This window comes from Haemaphysalis longicornis, unplaced genomic scaffold (genome assembly GCF_048455015.1).
Source record: "Haemaphysalis longicornis isolate Haplotype H1 unplaced genomic scaffold, Haemaphysalis longicornis Haplotype H1 scaffold_4, whole genome shotgun sequence".
In the NCBI taxonomy this organism is placed as follows: domain Eukaryota; kingdom Metazoa; phylum Arthropoda; class Arachnida; order Ixodida; family Ixodidae; genus Haemaphysalis; species Haemaphysalis longicornis.
In genome coordinates this window covers 118,394,458-118,419,255 of record NW_027526361.1, presented here as the reverse complement: position 1 = coordinate 118,419,255, position 24,798 = coordinate 118,394,458, and the positions used below count along the sequence as shown (strand labels likewise).

General features: G+C 46.6%; 1 protein-coding gene across 1 annotated transcript; it reads left to right on the top strand.

The window, feature by feature from the left end:
- The first annotated feature begins 5,252 nt into the window (after positions 1–5,252).
- LOC144179318 (protein lifeguard 2-like) lies at positions 5,253–24,774 on the top strand. Its single transcript, XM_077707614.1, has 12 exons — positions 5,253–5,429; positions 6,033–6,364; positions 9,359–9,462; positions 14,250–14,314; positions 18,222–18,275; positions 18,365–18,415; positions 19,385–19,424; positions 19,664–19,701; positions 20,848–20,935; positions 21,694–21,783; positions 21,874–21,921; positions 23,342–24,774. The coding sequence occupies exons 2-12, from the start codon at positions 6,034–6,036 to the stop codon at positions 23,483–23,485; spliced, it is 1,053 nt and encodes a 350-aa protein (XP_077563740.1). The 5' UTR covers positions 5,253–5,429; position 6,033; the 3' UTR covers positions 23,486–24,774.
- The last annotated feature ends 24 nt before the right edge of the window (positions 24,775–24,798 follow it).

Here is a 24,798-nt window from a genome sequence, read left to right as displayed (position 1 = left end):
ATGGAGTTTCGTTCCAGTAAAAGCAAACTATTAAAACTGCAGCCAGAACAAATATATTTTTCACTCTTCATGTACTGATACTCACGCTGTCCCGATACACTCTGAGTAACCCTCTCCAACTTCGTGCATAATAAAATTTTAGCTCGCAGACGCAAGGTACTGGGTCATCGTATAAATATAAAGAAATTATTATTTAAATATCAGAGAATGCATAACTGATCTGCACTGCACAACTTAACGTACAATGCAACCTCCATCGTCAAAAGACATCAGTGATCATGGAAGGATTAATCACTGGAAGGAAATGACTTACAATTCGAGGCCTCTTTTGGGTGTTGTCACTTGGAACATGAGCTTCTCAAAACCAGGGGCGCTTTTATCCTCGCGACATATTGCCGTTGTGTTTCAGGCCCTTAATATACACTGCTCTGGGCAGCCGCCGTCCAGAGAAAAAGCGGCCGTGGACACAATGGAGGGGCTTTAGTTGTGATCGAGGTAGAATATGGCCACCTGATCGTTGTTACTCTCGCGACGTCGTCTGCCTGTGGCAGGGCTGGTGACCGCGGTGCCTTCACATTTAGGATAAAGTCTGGGACTGGCTCGGGGAGCTGCAGCGCGCCTTTTTTGTCGAACCGCTGTTCTCCAGTTTCCTAGGTTAGGGGAGAATACCGCCGAACAAAGCTGCCTAATCGCAGGGGTGAAATTGATTGTCGCAACATCGCCGTCGGAAGGGGACACTCAGTGCGCGCAGTCTGAGCCCACTCCAACAAAACCCTCCCGGGCTCGCAGAAACGTGAAAAAGGAAGAATGAAGGGCTGACGCGAGGAAGAGGGGCGTACCTTGCTGTGTGTCTCATTCGCAAAGGCCCTTTGCCCGCGCACGACATTCATCCAGCTAAACTGCATGTTTCATCCATTACGTAGCCCCATCGCATTCTTCAGTTACCTTGCACGAGTCTTGAATGTGCACGTGCCCACGGCCGCTTGATCTCCCCTTTTCTAGGAGATGGAGCGGCCGTGGTCAGCCACCGCCGCTTGCAGGTTGTTCTGCTCAACATACAAAGATCGTCTGTTCCCTTACGGGCCTGCATCGTACCAGTCTTAAACCATCATGACCGGCGGTCCCTCTTTTTTTTTTCGCCGCGAGTTAGTGCGGACCACTCCTTGCTTCCCCGGCCGAGTCAATCTCCTCTGCTGAGAAGTACTCAGCCGGCCTATTATTCTCTGTGTTGCCACATGTCTCGCACAAAGGGACACAACGCATGCCTGTGTCGTCCCGTGCGCTGAGCTTACCTGAAGGCGCCGTGGCTTTCAGGGCTGCCCCCCTCCGCAATCATCCCTCAGCGGTTCGCACCCTTCAGGGGCTTCATTTTGTCACGGCCGGACTCGACTCCCTTTCCGCAGCGCGGAAAAAGAGTCGAGTCCGGCCGTGGTTTTGTGTAAACACCCTTGCGTAGGGAAGACATTGAGTCGTGAATGCTTCTACTAGTGGCACTTTCAAAGGATATGCAGCTTTGTTCGCAGGTGACGTACCAGGCATACAGGCAGACCGGCGACGGCCGGAAAAATTTCGGGGGGGGCTGAAGCCCGGTCAGCCCCCCCCTGGCTACGCCACTGGCCCCTGGGCCCTGCCCCGCAACACAACGACGGCGGCAGATCGCCCACCGCTCCACATCTAAATAAACTAACGTGATTCAGCTATGCATAACACGATGAACCTCCCAGTGGGCTCCCCGGGGTAACGAAACGGACCGCTACCTGTATTCTAAGCAGGTCCGCAGAAGGTAGCACAACAGCTCACTACAAATTCCCGCAAGCGTAGAGAGTAGATTCCCGCAAGCTTGACGAGCTTTGCAACAGGTATTCAGCTTCAAAACGTATTCAGCCCAACGCTTCAAAACGATAACTTGCAGTGCTGAAGGGAAGGCCGATCGCTTGTTTGAACGACTTTTTGATGAGACCGTTGATTTTTATTTTCTCGTCCGCTTTGAAATTGAGAAAGGGAGTCACGCAATTTTTCTTAGCACGAATTACTGAATGAGTCGTATTTGGCTTTCTTCTTTCATGCCTCTGCGTCTGTTTGCCACCCGTGAAATCATATCGCATGGTTAGTTGCGTGCTTTTCTCTAATTGTTTAATGGTTTCCTTATTGTGATTTTGAATTTTAAGGCCAAGCACTCGGATACTGGCCACTGTAGGAGTGAGTTGGCTGTCGCGTAGAGCTCGATGTTCGGTGTGGCAGGGTCCCGTTTGCGCCCTCTGCTAGTGGGTCTGTATATCAAGAGTTCGGATTTTCGGGGGGAGCACTCGAGGCCTCGAGGGTGGACGTAATCGATTATCGCTTCTATTCCGCTCTGTAACGTGCCTTGCGCATGTCCGTCGCTGCCGCCGGCGACCCTGAGGGTCACGTCGTCGCCGTAGAGGCTGTGATTTAGAGTGTGATTTAGAGTGTGATTTAGACGCAGGTGGACGCCAACTTCGGGGAGATCGATAGGGAGAAGGAATTTTTTTTAGGGGCAGGCGGGCAGCTGTAGCTGTACTCGTATTTGGGCAAATGCAACAGGTTGTCGCAATCCTACGACAATATATGTTGCAGGCTTCCTGTTTCTTCCGGGGTCAGAGAGACAGGGTAGTGCATCCTGCGTGTGTACGATTTAGGGAGTGAGTTTGTCAAGCATAAGTTCACGATGCCTCTTGTAGTTGACTTGGTAACAGTTTCCTTTCCGCTCTCAGTTCATACATCCATGAAACATGGTCGTTAGTAATGTTAGTAGCACACAACTTTAGATCAAGAAAAATACGCAAGCCATTGCCGACAGGAATATTTTTTTTATCAGTTAAGGGGCTAAACTGTTACGGAATTAGAGGCAAACGGAATGAAGCTGTCATCGTCACATATTAGAAGTATCCAGCAATCATGCCTGACAGAACCGGTCTGACCAACGTTTGGTCTGACAACGCCAGTGACAAGATGGCCAAACAAGGTAATGCACTAGATCAGTGGTTCTCAAACGGGGGTCCCCGGACACCAGAGAGTCCACGAGAGCAATTGAGGGGCCCGCAAAGCCTCCCTCAAAACTTCTCCCGCCGCCATTATTTTCTCGATTTTGCCATATCACTTGCTTGCAAAAAGGTGGCTTCGCCTCATTACATGTATGTTAAGTTCGTTCGCGTAGCACTTATTTTAACATCTGCTTTTTGCACAGCATACCAGCTATGAAAAGAAAAAAACAACAGACACAGAAAAGGCGGCGTATATGTGTTAGGAGTCTTTTAGATTCAAGAGCAAATTGTTTAACATTGTCATGCGCATAATCATTAACGTCAGTCAGAAAAGGCGGGCATTGGACAAGCGTGGGCGACGTAAGCTGCAGGTGCAAATTTTTTGACATTATGACACCGATCAGCATGTGCTTTGTCGCTGGGTCCGCCATTACTTTCGCCAGCCCAAAAGGGGTCCCCGAGGCAGTCATGGCTGAGAACCACTGGGCTAAATCAATGCTCACTTCTTCCTCGAAGTGCCTTCTGTTTGTATTGGTAAAGTTGGTCGTAAATTGGCATTTAACAATCTAGAAAACTGGCTATACACGAACATCACCGACAGTTTGAAATGCTAAAGCCTAAAAGGAGCGGCCAGTACAATCGCGCACACAGTGCAGACGCTCGTCATGTGACATGCAACAGTAAAAAAGTTCTGATGTCAATAGAGGTTTTGGGATTTTGATGCGACAGCATTATATGGCCGATTGAGTAGAAAAGGCACCGCCCAGCTTCTGTAACAGCAGAACCAACGACTCAAAATAATTTAAAGCAACAGAATTGAAAAGAAAATTCAGAACATTTGGGACCGTACGGGGATTGCACCCAGGGCAGATTGCACCCAGGGCATCGTGAATGCGCGTCGAACATCTTGCATACACGTAAAAAAAAAAAAAATTATCCCCATATCTAATACGGCTGCACGGGTGTATATGATGAGAAGTGGACTTAGTCTAAGCGTGAAGCAGCGCGGAAAAACAACACAAGACGACACGAGAAAGCACACGGACAGGGGGCTCTCTTCTGTCATTTTGTGCTTCTCACATGTTTTACGCTAAAATATGTATCAGCTAGCCCGCCTAAACAATATCTGATGCTAATGAATGCGTTGTGACCTTCAGTTTCTGAAATTAACGTTGACAACCGGTACACGCGGCCCGACGTACGATGAGTTCTAAGTTGTTTTCAACGTGGCTACGCTCAATGTTGACGTAACCCCAGATTGAGGCTGAATATAGGCATAACAATATGAGTGCATGCCCATGGCAGCTGCCGTCAGAAGCCTACTGCCGATATCCCCAATTCCCATTGGCTGCGATTTCAACAAACACTTCGCATACACACCCAATGGAATTGACCAGGGTGATAACAGCTGCCTTCGGATAGTCATGGCCGGTATCCGCAATTCCCATTGACTGCGATGTCAACATGCATGTTGACATCGAACGGGTCCTCTGCGGCGTTTAATCAGACAGTGCTTTTGCATTCACTATTCGTGTGAAGTGCTAAGGTGTCTTCCAGCCATGGGCGTCGGCAGGGGGATGCAAAGAAGGCCCTTGCCCCCCTCCTCCCCCCCCCCAAAGAACACCAGCAGTTGCCCCCTCCCCCTGCCATCTGCCTTCCCCCGCGATGTAACGGGTTTGCCCCCCTCAAGAAAAAATCCTGCCGACGGCCTTGCCTCCGACTGTTAATTTTAGCGCCATTTGTGGAATATTCAGATTCACGTATCTGAATAAAAGTGCTTGCTTGTTGTGCAGTTGGAGTAAATTTATTGAGCAAAGCGTGCGTTACATCGCGTGTTCCCTCAATATGACAGGCTTCGGCGCACACCCACTTTGACGTGCACCCACGTGGTCTTATGTGTGGTACCGTCGAGTTCCCAACTGTGTCATTCATGCTGCGGTAAGTCCCATGTTCTACGCTACTGCAGTGGTAATGGACCGCACTGAATCACCCCCTGGAACCTCAAGTGTGTCACTTTTCAATTTTCCCGCCTTTTTTGAACAATTTTAACCTTCCCGCTTTCTCCGCGCCACTAACCAGCTTGTCGTTTATTTGCTGAGTTCTGTAACTGGGGTCGACGATAACTCCTGTAAAACATTTTTTTGTCAAACGGTACTTTTTGTTTTTTATGTTGGCTGTGGTTGCACTGATGATCATAGGGCAAGATGTTGCCAGCGCCTCCCTTGGCGTTGCATCCGCTGCGGAAAGAGGATAGTCCTTGGCGTCGTCTAGCGTCACTGGCGTCACAACTGCTATTTCATGTGGTGTGTAACATTGTAGCGTAGGGTTATCGGTGGTCTTTGTGAGAAATCACGCCGGATACTCGTCGTATTCGTGTCTCGTCATTTGATGGTCCTGTTGTGGTGGTTCTCGTCGTCATAAAATAAGGTGAGAATTCTCTCAATTGAGCCCAAAACTGCGCTCATTAGGCAGGGCGTGTGCACGGCCGCTTGCCGAACAACTTGTTTACATCGCGGTGTCAAGCACCTACTTAGCAGTGTACGGGTTCATCGCATCGTAAACGTCTGATCGCGTTGTGATTCCACAATCCTTTTCATTTCTACGGTTCACTTGGCGGGCAGTCCTGTGAGTATGTAAAGAGAATTCGCCGCGTAAACATAGCGAGTATAGTTGCTAAACTAGTTCTTGAGAACACCGCGAAGAAGCGGTTGTTGCAGTGGGCTCCCAGATCTTTGACCTTGAGCCGTCGGTGTGTTTCTTAAGACGTAGTCATTACGGCACGTGCCATTGTAAGAACCCTGAAATCTGCTTCCTCCAGGCGCGCCCGTCACTATCACTGCGGTGTTTCTCAAGCATAGTTCCGGATTCGTTTCCATAGTCGCGGCCCCGGTATGACGTGAAAGAAAAGGAAATTTTTCTTGCACTGTGGTGGACTTTATCGGGTTCTTTGTACCGAAAAACATTCATTGTCGTGTTACGGACGCTACGTCGAAGTTTGTTGTGTGCTGACTTGCACTTCGCCTGTTTCAGGATGTCCAGCGGACCGCCGTACCCTACCCAACAGTTACCTTATGGCGTCTTACCCCAGCAGCCGGGATTCGTCCAGGCGCAGCCCGGGGCGTTTGTGCCTCTTCCTTACCCCGTTACGTGCCCACCAAACCCCAGCGCACCCCCTGGAGTAGCGCCGTACCCCGTTCACACCGCGCCTGTTCAAGCCGGTGCGCCGGCGTATGGCGGTCCTCCGCCCGTACAGACGGGCATAACGGTCACACAGCAGCCGTACGTTGGATTCGCTCCGCAAGAACCCTTTCCGATGGCCCCGCCGCCGTACGAGGGCCCTGGCTTCGGGAAGACATCGCCGGGTATGCCCCGCCAAACAAAGCAGCTTTTGGGGGAGTGTGGTTGGGTACTGGAAAAACTTTCTTGTAGAAAAGCAGTGAGTGTCAGCTACTCTCGCCGATGAAATGAACTGCGAAATGTTTCTTCAAAAGTATTTTGGCCAAGCGGGACAGAAAAGTGGCAAGAAAAATGGCTGAATGAACATAGATCTGCACTGCCAGTGTTAGTGTTTCACCTGCGAGCATCTTAATCTAGGAGCTCAGCAACCAGATTATGATCGATGCATACGTACCACCTGTTATCACTGATGGGGCGTACTATTATGAGCAGTATGAAAGGGAACGCAGGAACGCGTGGAAAACAGACTCGGAGCGATACGCAGATGGCGCTGTTAAAATGAAAGGGTTCGGAAGGAGGGCGCTCTTCCACTAACTGTTGGCACTCCCACCACGCTTGGATTTCTACAAAGCAGCAGCTTACATCATTTCGCCGATAATTTGGTATCGTCCGACAGCTGATAAGACGCGCTGAGGGAATGGGAAGAGTTGTTAGAACAGCGTCACCCTTTCCACTTTGTTTCTGACGGCGGCCGCTGCTTATCACGCATAGCTGGGTCTATGCGTTCCTGTCTTCCCTTTCATATTGCTCATAATAGTATGCAGCTTTGAAGCAGCGTAACAAAATCTGAACACCTGACAAACGGTGTGTGTGATATTTGAGCGGTTCCTGTCTAATTGAAGTGCACATTCATTACAGAGATGTGTGTTTTTGGTACGGGGGGGGTAGTGGTTGTTGAGAGTGAAAGCTTGTAAGCATTTAAAACTAAAGAAAAACTTTGGGGCAAGCAACATTTAACGCCTGATTTGTTATTGGTGCCAAAGGCTGTTATCAAAGGATGCCAGTGAAAAGTTTTATGTTTTCGGGGGGGAATTGGGCAGGAAGCTGGCATGCTGTGATGTGCAACTAAGCTACCTGAGAATGTGGCCCCATCTGTGTGGACTTCCTTTATCAGTACCGTTGTGTGTTCTTCAGTGCGTGACACCGGAAAAAAGTGGATCTGGAAGACAGTGGTTGGTTGTTGAAATCACATTGGCATATTACAGTCAAGCCCAGTTATAACGAACGCCTGGTTACAATGAACGAACGCGACCTGACCGTCACAGCATGCATTGAGGCAGTGGCATTTCGTTTCAGATATAATGAACTAACGCGGTGCAACTCGGGTATAGTGAACAACCGACCGTCGCCCAGCCGAGCCTGGCATTCACAGTCACCACTTGATCGGCTTTCCGCGAGCGTGAAATTTCAAATGGGGATCACCCTTTTTTATCAAAGGTGATTGCAGCCAGCAAAAGAAAACCAGAGGGAAAGAAAATGTAAACAAAACAGGACGTCCTCATGGGATCCATGTTGCCCCCCCCCTTCCCCCTCACTTTCCCCCCCCCCCCCCCCCCAACTTGGTCTGTAGGCGGAGTGAGGAAGAACATGACGGAAGAGAAGTGAAGCGAGATAGGGGAAAAAATAGCGAAGACGACGGCGAACTTTCAGAAAGTTGGCATTGGCATTGTGCCAACACCTGTGAGGCACGTGTGTTCGTCCCATCCAGCCTGTGTGCGGGCGGACAAGTTGGCCGAACAGATTTTGTAGGGCCACGAATTTAGCTACACATGAACTTCGGCAGTACCCATTCATGCTCACTCGTGCTTTCTCTCCAGTTTGACCAAAAAAAAAAAAAAAAAAAAGAAACAGGAAGCAACGCCTCAAACACGTGCCATGAAGTGTCGAAACGCATCGAGTGTCACTGAGGGGTCATTGGTTGTTCTGTTCGGTCATTGTGGACGATCTTATGCAGGGCAAAAAAAAAAGTTGCAACCTCGTCATGAACCATACAAGTGAACTGAGATGGGCTAGTTGGTGCATGATGCTACTTAGAAAAAAACAGCGCCAAAAAACGATACGACAGGGAGTAAAGACAAGCACTGCGCTGAACTGCCAACTGAGGTTTATTTAGAAGAACAATGAATATATACTAGAATCAAAAACAAGGAGGAGAGAGGGAAATCTATAACACAGACACACAAAATGGAAGTTGATTGTGGAAATGAAAGCAGCCACGTGTAATGCGTTGATCATGATCCTAGGTATTTTATCTCCCTGTGGCAGCAACTTAGCTGCACACTGTGGACAGTGCCAGCAATGCCAGCTCTCCCCACCAGCATTTGACCGCACCGTCATCTTGAAGCGGTATCGCGAGCAGCACACGAGGGAGATGCACAAGGCTTTCGTCATCCACACAATGGGAGATGGGTGCGAGAGCACACGCTCGATCGAGTTGTACGACAGGGAGATAAGATACCTAGGATCATGATCAACGCATTACACGTGGCTGCTTTCATTTCCACAATCAACTTCCATTTTGTGTGTTTGTGTTATGGGTTTCCTCCTCTCCTTGTTTTTGATTCTAGTATATATTCATTGTTCTTCTAAATAAACCTCAGTTGGCAGTAAATCAGCGCAGTGTTTGTCTTTACTCTCTGTCGTATCATTTTTTGGCGCTGTTTTTTCTAAGTAGCTCGTTATGAAGTATGATCTGTTCAAGTCGACAATCTCTACAATTTTTAAAGACGGAGAGAAGATCCTGAGCTCCAAGATCAGTGCCGACCCGTCGACCAGGAAGCGCAACGACCCCAATGACAGTTCATAGGAGATTTATGCATGTATCATGAGTTGTTTTTTTGCTTGTTTAATTTCTTTTTGGGCCTTGAGTTTCATTCCGGTGGGTGAGCTGCACACTTCATGTCATGGCTGCAGCGAAGCGTCCTGTTATCGCCGCACGCTGTCCAGGCGATGTCCGGAGCCACGTCAGTGGGCCCGCCATATGTGTACCGTGTTTTAACGCTCAGAAAACATTTGTTGCACTTATAGCAAACTTCGGATATAATGGTCGAGTTCGTTATAAGTGGGCACGACTGTATTGTGTTGCCACGCCTACCACAGCAATTTCTACATCCTTTCAGGACCCAGTACACCTGCGGACACGATGGATAGAGACACTGCGCCTACAATTGAATCCTGGGACGGTTTCTCCAACAAAGAGATCAGGCGTGCCTTTGTGCGAAAGGTGGGTCGTTCGTTCGGTTTTCGATTTTGCACTAGCTGCAGTGGGGACGAGAGTAAACCAAGCCTGTGCTGGCACAGTTTGCAAGAAAATGGTTGGGTATTTCTCGGGCACTGCAACTAACATGCATGCGTTCAGAGTTTACATTTGGCATGTTAAGGGGAGACACTGGTCTCACGGGGGAACACTGCTCTTATTAAAACAATTTCTTTTAATTTTTAAGTAAACTCTGTGAAACTTCTGTCTTGCTGCTTTTCTCCCACTGATTTCAAAAATGGCATTATTTTTTGAGTCAGTCAATTAGTTCCCAAGACAATTACAGATAATTACCCATTATTGGAGGAACAATAGACAAAACAGTGCTCATCACAAAACTGTAATCTTAATGTTTTCCAATACTATGAACCCTGGTGAGTGCAATAAGAGTATCTGTTTTTAGATGCTCCGCTTGGAATTAATTGTACAGCTCATTAGACTTTGGTGTTTGAAATGGGCATGCGAAAGGGTTCCTTGCCACTAGTTCCACCACAGTTTAAAGGAGCCATGAAGAGAAAACACAAGTTTGGTTCATTCGAAAGATTGCCTCATTAGAACCATAACGACACCACTTATAACGCAAACTTCGCTCAAATAAGCTACATAATTAGGAAAAAAGGAAATGACCATGCGACCCACCAGCTCATTTTCCGCAACAGAACCTATGATGTCACTTGGGAATGCTCTGCGATTGGCGGAGGCCAGCAAAAACAAGCGCATGTTAGGCAGGGCCAGAGTCTTTAAATGTTTTACTGGTCACGAAACTTCGGCGCTCATTTCATATAGGGACCGCGCGCGCCGCTGCAGGCGCCACCGCCGCACGAAGGTCATCCAGCCGCCGCGCGTGCGGCGTTTTGGCCAGCTCTTGGCGTGCAGACGCTTGCTGCTTTTGGTGTCTGCGCGCTGATTAAGCGTGTTTTTTTTTCGTAGTAGTTAGTGCTGAATAGTCCAGTCATTGTGTATATCACCTTCCTTCAATGGGGTTTTATTTTTCGAAGTAAATTACCGCTGATTTCGGCCGCGAACGGCAATGGCTTCTGTGTGCTCTGGCACAAGCGCTGCGCCGTCGTGTTTACGGATTTTTAAATCTATATTGCTTCTTTTCGTAAAGCAAAAGTTGTAAATACCACACATACGGTAGCTCCGTAGTCACGGACTGCTGCGGGCCTATCGATAATACAGTAAAAAAACTGAAAGAAACCAAGTACGCGTCGTTCAGACTACGCTTAATGAATCCGTTGATTGATTTGGAATGCACAGAACGCTAAAAGAGATATACCAATAGTACTGTCGTTTCGATGAGTTGTTACATACTTGAGAACATCTAAAAACGCTGCAGAAACGCGAAGGATCAAAACACGAAGAGATATATGTTGCACCATGTGTCTTTCTGCATCCACGCTTTGCAATACTTGAAAAAACAGGAAGCGAAAAAAGAACAATAAAACTGATTTTATCACACGCAACAAAAAATTTCAATGTTACGAAGGGAGTCAAAAGAGCGTGGTCCAGCGTACAAAAATTTATTTTTTCGCGCTGCGATGTGCAGCACACGGGGAAAACAGAAAATTTCCACGTAGCCAAGAACGAAGCAAAGCTTTTCTGAACGCAGCGAGCTAGCGATCTACTGCACTACAAAAGACTAGAATGAAACACAAACGTCGAAGAAGCAGTCCGCAGTGTGAGCCCTCATTCCCACAGCCGTTTTTTACCCCGTCACGTCACCGTCCCGTCACCGTCTTCCGTCATGGGCGCCGTTTTTCGACCGATTTCTCGCCGAAAACGGTGCGACGGTGGCGAGAGGCCGAGCTCTACATTTCCGTCACGTCAACGTGACGGGACCATGCCCCGCGCTAAACCAGGTAATCAGAAAACAAATTTTTACGACTAAATTTCGCGAAAAGTGAGCCCAAACCATTTTCTTTACTTTTTAGATTAAAAACGCTCAAGTCTATAGGCTAAACTGATCACTAGGCAGACGACCCTGTAATCTGACGGAAAGCTCCCGTGTGGATCCAGTCTGAACACTTCTTCGTTCCGACAATGTCGCTTTTTGTTGACGTGACGGTGCCGTGACGGAGAAGGTGACGGCTGTGTGAATGAGGGCTGACGTGCACAGATGAACGTCGATAAAGTGAGTTGCGCGGCGTTTGCTATGCATGCATTACGCTGGGAACGTTATTAATTTCAGATCCATGGAAATGGGATCGAGAACATTGTCGAAGAAACAAAAAATCAAGTTAGCGACAAGGTGGCACCTTTTCCATATCAAACAATATTGCCTGGGGACGTACGACAAACAGAGCAAATGGGCGCTCCGGTTGAAACGCCAGATAAGAAACCGGAATCGGACACGCGCGGTTACAAACAAACAAAACGAACCCTAAGGGATGATTCGCGGAAATATGAAAAGTAAAAGCACAAGAACGTACCAAAGGTTTTTTACACGTGAGCCTGAGCGCAAGGTAATACAAGTTTGCAAACAGGTAATGGAGCACCGCTACAACCTGACTGATATGACAAAATCCGGCTTTAAGTTACCCTTGTACAAGTCTAGGTCCACGATGCTCTCAAAATGGTACATTGCTTTTTCCATTCTCACATACAGTGCATTTCCACACACTGTCGCACACTTATAATCGAAGCTGAAATCTCCCTTTGCTTGCCTTGGATTGGCGCGCCTCATATTCTCACGTAGGTGCCCGTCGCTCGGTCAACAGAACAAGGAAACATTTTCTGTGGCATCGTTGTACAAGGAACAACATCCCGGGACGCAACACATGTTCGGCATCGTCGTTGCACTACTTAAGTCGCATCACAAGAGTGCGATATGCACGTTACATTTTTTTTCCGCACAAAACAAACACAACTCGCCGCGGCTCCGCCGTTCGAGCCAGCGCAACGCCGCCCGAGGAGTGACCTCAGTGAGAGGGTGGCACCACCGCGCGGCGGCCAAACGCAGCATATGAAGCTCTCCCATTGAGTTACGGAGGAGTTTCGTGACCAGTAAAGCATTGAAGGACTCTGGCAGGGCTTACAGTTTGCATAGCGAGCTAAATGCCCGTGAAACATACTGCACATTCTTTTTATGACAAAGAACGGTGGAGTAAACGGTTGAAGTTCCGAACGAACACGCAAGCGTGTGCGCCAATGCGTACGAAACTACCGCCTGGCCGAGCTCGACATCTCGCCGTCGCGCAGACGAATTTTCTAGTTCGAGGCGCTCTGACCTTGGGGGAAAAAATGCCGTAAACACCGCGCATTGACGCTCGTATCTTTCTGGTCGAAGCAGAGAGCTCGCGCGAACGGCTTTCCATACACGACACCGGCCTACTGGCATAAGCGATACTGCTACTGAAATTGAACTATTATTAACATTAACCGTAATAAAAATACGGCACATACGTACCAGTCTGTATTCGTCCGTCGCGACAGGGCCGACGAGGCAGCAGTGCCGACGGCAAGGCGTTCGTGTGTTGTGGCTATCGCGGAATGGTCGCTTTCCCGTCCACCGTGTATCCCACAACTCTTGCCGCTCGTGCACTTAGAAGCATTGAGCGTTTTTGTGGTGTGAGGTTGTTAAATGCAAGCCCGAGCTCCTTGGCGAGAGTTTTGTTCTCCGGATCAGGCGATTCCATGACTAGGGCTGCGGGTGCACTAGGTTTTACTAGTATTTTTAAAATGGCCGCCGTCTCGGTCGACTCCCGCGTGTGGGTGCTATATGGAGTTGACATACTAAGTATCTGTTTCATGGACCGGCTTGTATGACGCCATTGTTCACGTGACGAAATCTGCAATTTTAGCGGGAGATTTAAAATTTTGGCTTAAATTGCCTTATTTCTCAGTGAATAAAGCATCATTTGCTTCCGGGAAAGCGCTTGGGGTACTATGAAACACCTAATCTTTCAAATAAAACAAACTTTTGTTTTCTCTTCATGGCTCCTTTAATGAGCTGCAAAAAACTGTGGTGGAACAAAAAACAAAAAATAAAAAAACTGATTCCCTTATTGCACTCACCAGGGTTCATTGTACTGGAAAACATAAAGATTGCAGTTTTGTGATCAACACTGTTTTGTCTATTGTTTGACCAAAAGTGGCTAATTGTCTCTAATTATCTTGGGAACTAATTGACCAACTGAAAAAATAATGGCACGTTTGAAATCAGTGGGAGAAAAGCAGCAAGGCTGAGAAGTTTCACAGAGTTAAATGAAAAGTTGTTTTAAGACCAACGTCCCGGACCCCTTTGAAAGCAAGTCACTCATGGGGAGAAATCGGTTCCTGCTTGAAACTCTTGCGCAAAGGACAAAGGTGTTGGCCTCTCCTTTGCATTGTCTGCAGTTACATTCCTCGCATGTACATTATCCTGCTTGTTTGCACCGCAGAGCCCTAGTCCTGTATCTCATATTGCCCACCTTGGTTGCAAAGTGAACAGTGAAAGCTGGAGGATTACCTAATTTTAATCTAGTATTCTGGAGCGTGTTGAAGATCCCCAAGGCCATCAAAATTAATTCATAGCCCTCAGTACAGTGTGCCTCATAGCATAGGTGCAGCTTTTGCGCTTCAAGCACCCAAAATTAAAATATATTTTTTAAAAACACAGCTGTTTAGCCCATTGAGACTCATTTGGGCGCTTTTGGGTGGGATAGCTAATTTCCGTTCTTTTAGATATGAGTGTAATCGTAATGTGGATAAGGCAGGTGTGTTTCTGCTGTTATATTATTGGTAATGGTGCGAACTTTTTTGTTTGTTTTTAGGTGTACGCAATCCTCATGATCCAGCTGTCTATCACCTTCGGCTTTGTGGCTCTCTTCATTTACGAGTGAGTAGCGAAAATTCTCCTCTTTGAGTCTGTCCTTTCCAATGCAGCTTCTAAAAAGATGATAGTTGTTCAAGGACCGCAGTCGCTGAGGCAGCATAGTGGGCATTTGATACCTTTAAGGTCGCAGTGGCGACGCAAGACGAGGTGGAAGTTCTTTGCTGGTTCTTAGCGTAAACAAAACAGGTTTGTGACCGAAACATTTATGCAGAACTTCACAGAAACAGGACACTCGTATCACAGTCGACTCTCGATACCGTATTTACTCGCATAATGATCGCACTCGTGTAATGATCGCACCCCTCAAGTTTGTCGTCAAATATCGTTTTTTTTTTTAACTCCCGCGCAATGAACGCATCCTGAACTTGCCGCGGCAGTATGTGGTATGTGTGCCAAGTCTAGCTGACGATGATCGCGCTTACCTTTGTGTCCTTCCCTTTCAAAGCGGACATGGCTACGTTATTGCTGCAGACGTTCCGATATTAGCGATATCGGCAAGCATGCGCTCAATATTGATGAAGAAGGAAATCTCACTAAATGCACATAATGTACTCACAAGACAAAGAAAAAAACGCGCTCAGCTTGTTGCGTCGGCGCCATGTCTGTTTTGATGTCTCGCACTGTGACAGCAGCAGCTACTTATTAATCACCCTGTTGTTACCTCGCAGCAAACTTGTTTCGGCGCGTTCCGTAAGTCATGAAAACTGCATTACGCGTCACTTTGCAAAGCGGCTGGCGGCGGTGTACGGAGTTTTTCTTACGTTTTTATTTATTATTTTTATTATGTTCATGAGACCTATCGTAAAAATTTTGACCCGCAACTTGCTTGCCTTTTCTGTGCTCAAAAGTTTTTCGCAACAAATTTACCCTGTGTAATGAACGCGCCCCTAAATTTGCATCAATTGTTTTGGAAAAAAAGCGCTATCATTACGCAAGTAAATACGGTAATTTGAAGTTGCTTAATTGCAATTCTCGGTTTATTGGAAGTGTTGTTCTGGTCCGAGCAATTTTACATGTAATTCAGCAGAAGAAATTGCTCGATAATTTGACGATAACACCCATTATGTCGGTTAATTGGGAATTATTTCAAAAGAAAAGCATCGAGGTGACCGTCATTTGTCAATAAAATTCGAAATTTTTAAGTGCCAAAACACCGCAGTCCTCTACACCACAGCAGCGCAATGTCGATGAAGCGGCAGTTCAGTTGAGTATGCCGCGGTGGCTCAGTGGCTAAGACGTTGCGCTTCTGAGCACGAGGACGCGGGTTCGATTTCCGGCCGCGGCGGCCGCTTTTCTGGTGGAGGCGAAAAGCAAAAACGCCCGTGTGTTTGAGATTTCGGCGCACGTTAAAGATCCCCAGGTGGTCAACATTAATCCGAATCCCTCCCTCCACTATGGTGCGCCTCATTGCCTGCGGTGCTTCGTCAGCGTGTTAAACCCTACAATCAATCAATCAATCAATCAATCAGCACTTTAGTTGAGACTCACACCAGTGCATGCATTTCCCTTTTTTAACGTCCTGAACCTTCTTTGTTGCACACAGCGCCGTGTGAGCAGCTTGTGTACTGGATGCTTCAGGCTTTGAATTTAGCAATAAGTCTGAAGTATCCAAAATTAATCCGGAGCCCTCCACTACGGCGCGCCTCATCGCCTGTGTAGCGTCTGCGCATTAAACCCTACAACCAATCAATCTGAAGTATCAGGGCAAACAGTGTTGTACACTCCAGCTGGCGACGAGAGTCGAGATTCTGAACAATATCAAGAAGGGAGACGTGTTGCGGACTAATGGCAATGATGCTATTGTGTTTTCTATTTACCGTATTTACTCGCGTAATGAGCACACTTTTTTTCTGAAAAATTCGGCATGAATTTAAGGGTAGGGCCCATTATGTGGGAAAAAAATTGCAAGAGACTTTTAAAAGTTGCAATTTCATGCAGTAAAATTGCTGAGAGAAGCGCTGTTAGAGCCTTACCATTTTCCTAAAAACACGTAGGTGATTATGTAATCAGATGTCTTTTTTCATTCCCAACATGCTCGTCATATGGAGCTGTCCTCCTCACTGAAGTTGCTTGTGGCTTCACACTTGTTGTCGGCCCACAGTGCACCGTCTTCCGTGCCGTCAAGGCACTCCAAAATATCTTTTTCAACACCGGGAAACTTCCCTTCTTTGGGCCCACGAAACACACGGCGATCCCTGTTCACCGCCCAAAAACCTCTCGTTTTCACCCGTAGTGTACACGCACTGGGTCAACACTGAAGTGCCACCCAGCCGCGCGGTTTCCGTGTGCATCAATGCATGCTCCACCACCTTCAGTTTAAAACCAGCTGTGTAGCTCGTGTACTGGCCCATCGTACGGAGCGCACCAGGAACACAAAAAATGGTCGCAACGCAGCTGAACGACAAAACCACGGAGCATAATGGCGACGTCGCAGAACGGCAAAAGCAGAGGAGTGCAGTGTACATTTAGTGCTTTGTTCGCACGCCGCAACGTTTCTATGGCTCCAGAAGGTTTGTTTTGCATTCAGCAGGTGGCGCTCCGCAAGCGCGCAATTTTTAAATTGTGAGCCACGGCATTTGCGCTCACGTCTCGGGCTACTGTTGAGATTTCTTTTTGTTGGAATGAGTTTTTAGCATTTCTGCCCGTATTGTAGCGTGATGTCAAGTAACTGCAATCGTCTATGGCATCAGCTACCATGCTTAGATAAAAACATATTCCCGCTGCATTTTTTATTCAGTGGGACAAAAAATTAAATTCTCATGAAGAAAAGTGGGGGGAGGGTTCATTACGCAAGTAAATACGGTAGTTGGGAGCTTGGTTAATTTAAAGTTTTTTGCTGTCCCCGTGGACTTCGTATTAACGGGAGTTGACTGTACAAATAGGAATGGTCGAACTGCTCAGCAAAATTGTTTGGCATGGCATCCGAAGGTACTTGAACACCCGAGTAGGTGAGGACTGATTTTAAGACGTTGCAGTCTCAAATTTTGGAAGGATTGAAACACTTCACCTTAATCATCACTGACCAACTATGTGAGAGGGAGCACATTATGAAATACAATGAAGAAGTCGGTCGCTAAAAGTTGTGCCATGTTCCAATTTTTGGAGTGAATGGCTGCTTCAGTGCCAATGGGTGTTTTATGCAAGCTTTGACTCTATGAAATAGCATAGCTTCAACTCATACCCGTGCCACATGTACACGAAAAATAACATTGAATACTTAATGCCTCCAGTTTTAATGCCATTCGCTCTAATGTCATTTTTGGTTTAAGGAGTTCCGCACAACTCACTCACCTCCACACAAACGCCTTAAATTTACCTACTCTCGAACATGACGAGCACCATATGAAACCAATGAAACTCTCAGCACCATAGTGTTGACGCGGAAACGAAGCTGAACTTCGAAATAAGACAATTTTTTGTGCACTCTTGGTGGCGAAGTTCTGAAGAAGACGAAGTTCACTAAACAGCTTGCGGCGAAAGGCAACACATTGTGTTACTGTTACTTGTCTTGAATTTTTCGGATTTGGCTACCGCTGGCAGGCAACGGCAGCTGCTGAAGCCACTTCTAGAAACAGCTCGCACCATATTTTAGCAAACACTGTTTCTCACAACGTTTTCTTTCACAAAAACATTTGTAACTCCTTTAAGACATTTTTCTCTAGGTTAAAAACTTCTAAAATATGAGTGCATTTCTCTTTTTGGTCATTATCACCATCATGCCCAGCACATTTAATGCCTTTGCGTTTTCGCGTGTAGCACGGTCTGCGCAAATAATGTCATTCGGTATCTCGAGGCCTTAAACGCTAAATGTCATTTTTTGTGTATGAGTGGCACGGGTATCAGTCTCACCAAGTTTTAAGTACATTTGCTCAACCATTCCGTTTTTCGTCTCTTCTCTACCCCTTCGCAGACCACACGTTAACAGATTTGTCCAACACAACCTCGGGGCGTACATCGCAGCCTAGTAAGTATCTACTCTTCCAAACTCCCGTTTTGCTCTTTTTGTGTGCAGTTCGCCACTCTTTACATTTGCCCCATCGTGTTCCTTTTCAGTGTGGCTTTCTTCGTGATTTACATAGTGCTGGTCTGCTGCGAAGGCGTGAGGTGAGGAAGCGTCCGTCTTAAAGGAGCCATGAAGGGAAAATACAAGTTTGGTTCATTCAAAAGATTGCCTCGTTAGGATCATACTGACACCACTTTTAACGTAAACTTCGCTCAAATAAGCTACATAAATAGGAAAAAAGTGAATGGCCATGCGACCTACTCGCTCATTTCCCGCAACAGAGCCTACGATGTCATACCAGCCTGCTCAGCGATTGGCGGAGGGCGGCAATAGCAAACGCAAATTAGGCAGAGCTTATAAGTTGCCAAATGAGATTTTTGCGCTTAAATTTAGGGTACATACATTTTAAAGCAATAAGAATGGTGGGACAAACAGTGGAAGTTACGGAAGCACATGTAAACATAGAAGTACTGATGCGTACTGCTGTTGGTACTGCCGCACTATGCTTGGTTTAGCTGCACAGCACTGGGGGGCATTGTGGTTGTCTCAGACGACACTGGCCAATTGACGCAAGCAACTGTGTCTTACATGACCATATTTGTCGAGCAAGCACTATGTTTCACGAAAAGATTATTTTCTCCCAGAACAAAACCAAGCCAGGTTTTAAATACGCTCAAAAACAAACCAAAGGCACAAAACGGCTTGCCACGGTATCGTGGCGACATCTAGGTTCAGTAACGTAAACAAACGTGCGAACGCCACCGCTCTAGCCCGGCCGTGCGCAATCGGCTGCATAGCGGTCGGATCCTGTGATGTCATTGCAGACCACGAAAACACGCGATTTGGCGGGAAAATCAAAATTTTAACTTAAATTGATTAATTTGTCAGTGAATAAAGCATCGTTTGCATCCAGAGAAGCGCTGGGGGCACTACAAAACACGAAATCTTTCGAATAAAGCAAACTTGTATTTTGTCTTCATGGCCCCCTTAATGTTGCGCCCTGATGATGTCAGAAGGTGCTTTAATTACTTTAAGCGCCAAGTGCTAACTGAGTGCTTCTATCTTCGCAGGCGATCGTATCCCACGAACATTATCCTTCTGTTCATCTTTGTAAGTATATCTGTATTTGCGACTTTGTTTCATGTTATGTGTACAAGCATGGCACATTTTCTTGAAGCAGATCTTGTTTACCTGTATGAAACCCTTTGCTGAGGTTCCACCTTATAATTTTCATCCACCTTCAGCTTTCTGTACCTTGGAGACTCTGTTGCTTACCTCTTAAAAAAAAAAGCGCCCTCCGTTTTGGAGCAGGTCACGTTTTGTGTAACTGTAACTTTTGTCTCTTGCAGACACTGGTGATGTCTTACATGGTCGGAGTGATATCAAGGTATGAGGCAACCACCAGTCCTGTCGAATGCTTGAAATAGAGATTAACCCTTTCAGCCCTGATACTTTTATTTCGAGCAACAGTGTTTTCTGTGTGTTTTCCTAAATTTTAGGGTCCCATAAGCCTGCAAACAAAAAATAGAGCTGGAAGTAAAAGTAATGACAGATTTATTAATGAGGCAATTAATTATGACATCTGGCAATTGAAAATTCTGTGTCGAGCAGAGACATCACTTTTGCACATTTTCCTTAACATTATGAGTACAGGAACATCAAACAAAAAATGAGCGTTGTAGTGCACGTATTTACAGATTTACAAGCTTGGGAATAAAACTCAGACCACCACTTTTTTCAGCCTCAGTGTCATAATTTCGTCTCCCACCGGAACTTTTTCTTCTTTGTAGTGTGCAGCTCCACTAAAATGAAACAACAGTGATATCTATCGCCATAGGCATCATTGAAGAACAATTTCCCAAAGAACTAGCAGTCGCGGTTTGGTTCTCTATGCTCTAGAGGAACTTTTATGTGATGGCGTCAACTGACACCACCAGGGCCGAAAGGGTTAAAGCAGTTGCGACAGGGGCTTGATGAACTTAATTCAAGTTAGTGCGTGGTGCTGGCGCAAAAACTTTCTGAAGGCAGTTCCTCCTAGAATTGCCCGTGCATTTATTACATGTTTTGGACTGACAACAAGTGGTGCTCACTGGTGAAAAAATGCATTCAGTGGGAAAGAAGCGAATAGGGGTGAAGCAGATAAACGTGAGATTGGAATGTTTGAATGAATGCATTTGCCCAGGGTGCGAGTAGTTTGAAGCATTTTCAAAAGGCACTGGCCGATGCTGTTGTTGGTAATGGCTGCAACCAGTGGGCAAACCAATAAAGAGATATGGTGCTTTAACAGTGCAAGTGCAAACCAATAAAGAGATATGGTGCTTTAACAGTACAAGTGCAAACAAGTGCAGGCTGCTATGTTAGTGTGGCATATCCATAGCCAAGTAATGGTTCGTATAAACCTCAAGAGCACCTTACACCATTTGGTCATGCTAATGTTTTGGAAAACAAGTCTTGCGCAACAGCTGTAGAAATGTATGGAGCCTCCACCACGTAGCTAGGTACAAATATTCTGGGTGGCCCCCTTCTTCTGTAGCTTTCACGAAACGGACGTGGTGCTCATGGCCGCTGGAATCTGCGCTGCCTGCTGCCTGGCCGTCTCCGTCTTCTCCATCCACACCAAGGTACGTTGCACTTGAAGTCTGTCGTGCATTTCTCAAAACAAAACTTGCGTAATGCTTGCCTGCATTTGTAGGCTACAGTGCTTACAATGGGCGTTGCAGCTGATATGCCCCATTTTGTGCACTTTAGCTGATGGGTGCTGTCAGTAAAAAAAAAAAAAAAAGTTCACAATGCCTGTCACAGTCAGGGAGCTGGGAGTTTTGTAGGAGTCTGTCTTATTCTTTGACAAGTTTAGCTTACTATGGGACATCTTGAAGGTAGCGCACTTAAACACGGACACTAGCGAAAGAAACGACAAACCACAGGGCTGACTCACAACGTGAGTTTGAATTTTTAAATCGCTCTGTAACGCAAATACGTATAACACGCGCCTTCATCCACACAGTCTGTTTCATGCCTGTCATGTTTTGGACATGATGCGCTGGATTGCGACGTAAGTATGATGTCTGGTCACATGGGTTTAGGCTGTAGTATTTAAGTGTGTGTCTGTTCTAATAAAAATCAGTTGCGAGTCAGCGCTGTGGTTTGTCGTTTCTTTCCCTAGTGTCCGTGTTTAAGTGCGCTACCTTCAAGATGTCCCATATGCATTACCAACATAAGGGGAGTAGAAGTGGTGTAGTAGTGTCCCCGCTGTTCCTTTGAGGTCCTGCCTGATCTCCCTCGACCTCGTAAGAAACCCCTTTGAAGGTTGTAGTGTATCTTCTATTCTCTCCGAGTACCTGATTGCTGTTTTTCCCACATGTCTCACGTGCTGACCCAGTTTGACTTCACCAGCTGCGCTGGCTTCCTGTTTGTTGCTGTGTGGGCCCTGTTCCTGTTTGGCATCATGGCCATCTTCACGTACAACAGAGTAAGCAGGGCTCGAAACTCTTTGTGAGCGAGGGGGGGTGTCCGTGAAACGACGACAGTGGAACGAGTTGCCGTCTCGTGTATCTTGCAGATCTTGAACACCGTGTACGCCGTCCTGGGAGCAATCCTCTTCATGGCTGTGAGTGCTGGAAACAAATTTTATGCCCCTGATTTTAAGAAAAAAATTAAAAATGCAGTGGGATATTTAAAGGGACCCTGCAACACTTACCATTGACTACTTGGAATGTATTTTGGGGTAAAGTCTATTGTCCCAGCAATCTCCTCCCGCAAGAATGATGAAAATCCGTTCACTATCACCGAAACTACGCGCGATGAGAAATCGCGCATAAATGTTCCCTCTCAACTCAACCGCGGACAACGCGATGAAAGCTGCGTGCTCTCTCCCAGAGAGGGGAGCGGCGCACGGCGTTCTGTTCGGCGGCCTTCGATGTGTCACAGGCCGGGGAGTTACGTCCTTTTCCCCACAACGTGGACAGGTCCATTTCCGGTCTGGTGCCACAAAAAAGCAGGCATGGTGGCCTGCTCACAAGCAAACGCTCGGGCTGGTAGGGCGTTTTTGGAGCAATAAACATTTGTTGTCGAGTGGGCTCGTTGAAAGTGGAATATTTAGTTCCTCACTCAAACTCTACGCGCACTCAAGACAAAAGAACACCAAAAGCATGTGGACAGGTTCAGACACAGAAGAGGTTCATTCACAGCGCCGCTCCACAGGAAATGGCAGAATTTAGCCACGAAGTTGACCAGCGGCAGCCAATAGGACAGCCAGGACAGCCATGGCCCGATTGACGTCGCAGAGGCAATGCCAGGGGTGCATAATGAGAATTGAAGAGCGCGGTTGGTTTTTCCGCGTTTTTCACGCGATTTGCACGCTTACCACTTCACGTGCACGTGGAATATTTGGCTCGGGTGCTCCTGGAAGTCTAATCTAAACATCGCAGGTTTACTTGCACTGCACGAAGAGTGTTGCAGGGTCCCTTTAAAGTCTTGCGGCACTGTATGCGAGTGTACTGAAGTTTTTTTTTTTTTTTTTTTTTTCCTCCCATCTCTGTTTTTGTCTGTTGAATCTGTTTCTTCTTTGAAATTGGTTGTTTGAAAATTACCTTTAGTGGGGCTTCAGCGATACTATTTCTTATTGGTTCAAACTTCAAAGCCATCCTAGCATACTTAGGTGGGATAAGCACTATTATTTCTTATTGGTTCAAAGCTGTATAGGAGACAGGAGTCGAATGGCAAATAGGCGTGAGACTAACTGTAATGAAGTCGTCATGTTCGGCATATCTGTGGCAAGCCGTGGATGGGGATGTTTCATTGCGTAACCTGCACTAAAAACTTCCCAGAGAGGGATCAGATTGTTCAGAGCACCACATGATCATGCATTCTGCTAACCACAGTTAACGTGTTAGCAGCCACTTATTTGCCTGTGCGGTGCAAGGTCTTCAGAGGTCTGAACCAGTAAGTTGCCAAAGCAAGGTCCCGCTGTCGATGTTGTGGGAGGGAAAAACAAAACAAAAACAGTGCGTCAAACGTTTCTATTTCAGTTCCTGGCCTTCGACACCCAGATGCTGATGGGCGGGCGCAAGTACGAGCTGAGCCCCGAGGAGCACATCTTTGCTGCGCTGCAGCTCTACATGGATATCGTGCAGATCTTCCTTTTCCTCTTGAGAATCTTGGGCAAGCGTTGAGCTCCCCCCAGGGTTGTGCTGTGTGCCCGTCGCTCTTCCTTTTTTCTTTTTTTGGTAGTGAGTATTCTCGTAATGGAAGCTCTTCTCCTAGGTCCTGTTTATTTTTTGTTGCTAAAAGTCTGTGTAGGCTAGGTCTATGTTGTAATGATGTTCGTGTTGAGATGTCGCTAGGTGTCTAGCTGGGCTGGATTCTGAGCGGCGGCTTTGCTTATGGTTTGACGGAGACAGAGAAAATGATGAGACTTTCGAGTATAGATCTATGGAAGATCAAAGAGCCACGATATCTATCGCCCGTGGCGACTGCGACATCACGCGACTTGGCGCGAACAAGTTCCCTACTCACGAGTTTTAGAGCCAGGTTGTGCCCAATGCTGGGCTTCTGCTTCCATAAAGCTGTTGTCCAAGTCATTCCTTTTTTTGCGTCTGTCCATGCAGTGATTGCATCGTGCACTTGGCGCTGTGTTCATGCGAACCTCAGTTTGAAGGAATTTGTCGAAGTTTAGCGCATGTGTTTTTCTTGGGGCCACTTGTTTCAAGGCTTAGCAGCAGCTTAAAAGTAGTGCGGAAATGTAGCGTCACCTCCTACCCTGGCCTCTCAAATACTATGCCCACATTAAGAAGTGGCAAATAGACTCGGTAGTTTGTCTGGTGCATTTTGAACATGCTGCGCGTCACAATGTAAAAAAAAAAAAAATACGTGACCTGTGATAAGCCGTTCGTTCACACAGAGTTGTTGCTTGCTAGACTGTGCAAAAATTTCATTCGCGTGAGATACAAACGGACCAAAACAGGTGGTAGGGAAAAATCGAGGCTTTTGCTGAAGCTTTTGCTGGTCGTTTACTTACTTCACAAGTGTGGTTCCAATTTTTTTTTTCACTTTTGTGGATACGAATTTCACTCCAATGCAACGCACATAGTCAAAAGGTGTTCTCGCGGGGCATTAGTAGAGCACCTTCTTTTTTACGGTAACTATGTTTGCCGGTTTGTTCCTTCACTCCAACTCGGTGTTAGCGTATTATGTATACGTTTTTGTATTATGTGATGGTATTTGCACACTTATTTACTCATGCTCTGTGTGTGAGAGCTGCGCAAAAAAAATGTACGGAAAACTTAGTTTTCAAATCGTGAAATTCACCTGAGTTTGCTGCGGGGAGATCAATCTTTGCCAGCTGTTAAAGCTGTGCATAATTAGCTTAGTTGCGTTTACAATTGGTTGGACCAAATGTTGCGTGTTGTTAGTGTCTTGGTTCATGTACTTTGTTTCGAAGAAATAAACGCAGTCGACGAAACTTGTGCAACTTTGTTGAAGCTTA

Bases quoted from the DNA above. Each gene is read 5' to 3' on its own strand.
- LOC144179318 (XM_077707614.1), top strand. From the start codon at position 6,034: ATGTCCAGCGGACCGCCGTACCCTACCCAACAGTTACCTTATGGCGTC. The intron at 6,365-9,358 runs GTATGCCCCGCC...ACATCCTTTCAG, and splicing joins CTTCGGGAAGACATCGCCGG to GACCCAGTACACCTGCGGAC. The intron at 21,784-21,873 runs GTAAGCAGGGCT...TGTATCTTGCAG, and splicing joins CCATCTTCACGTACAACAGA to ATCTTGAACACCGTGTACGC.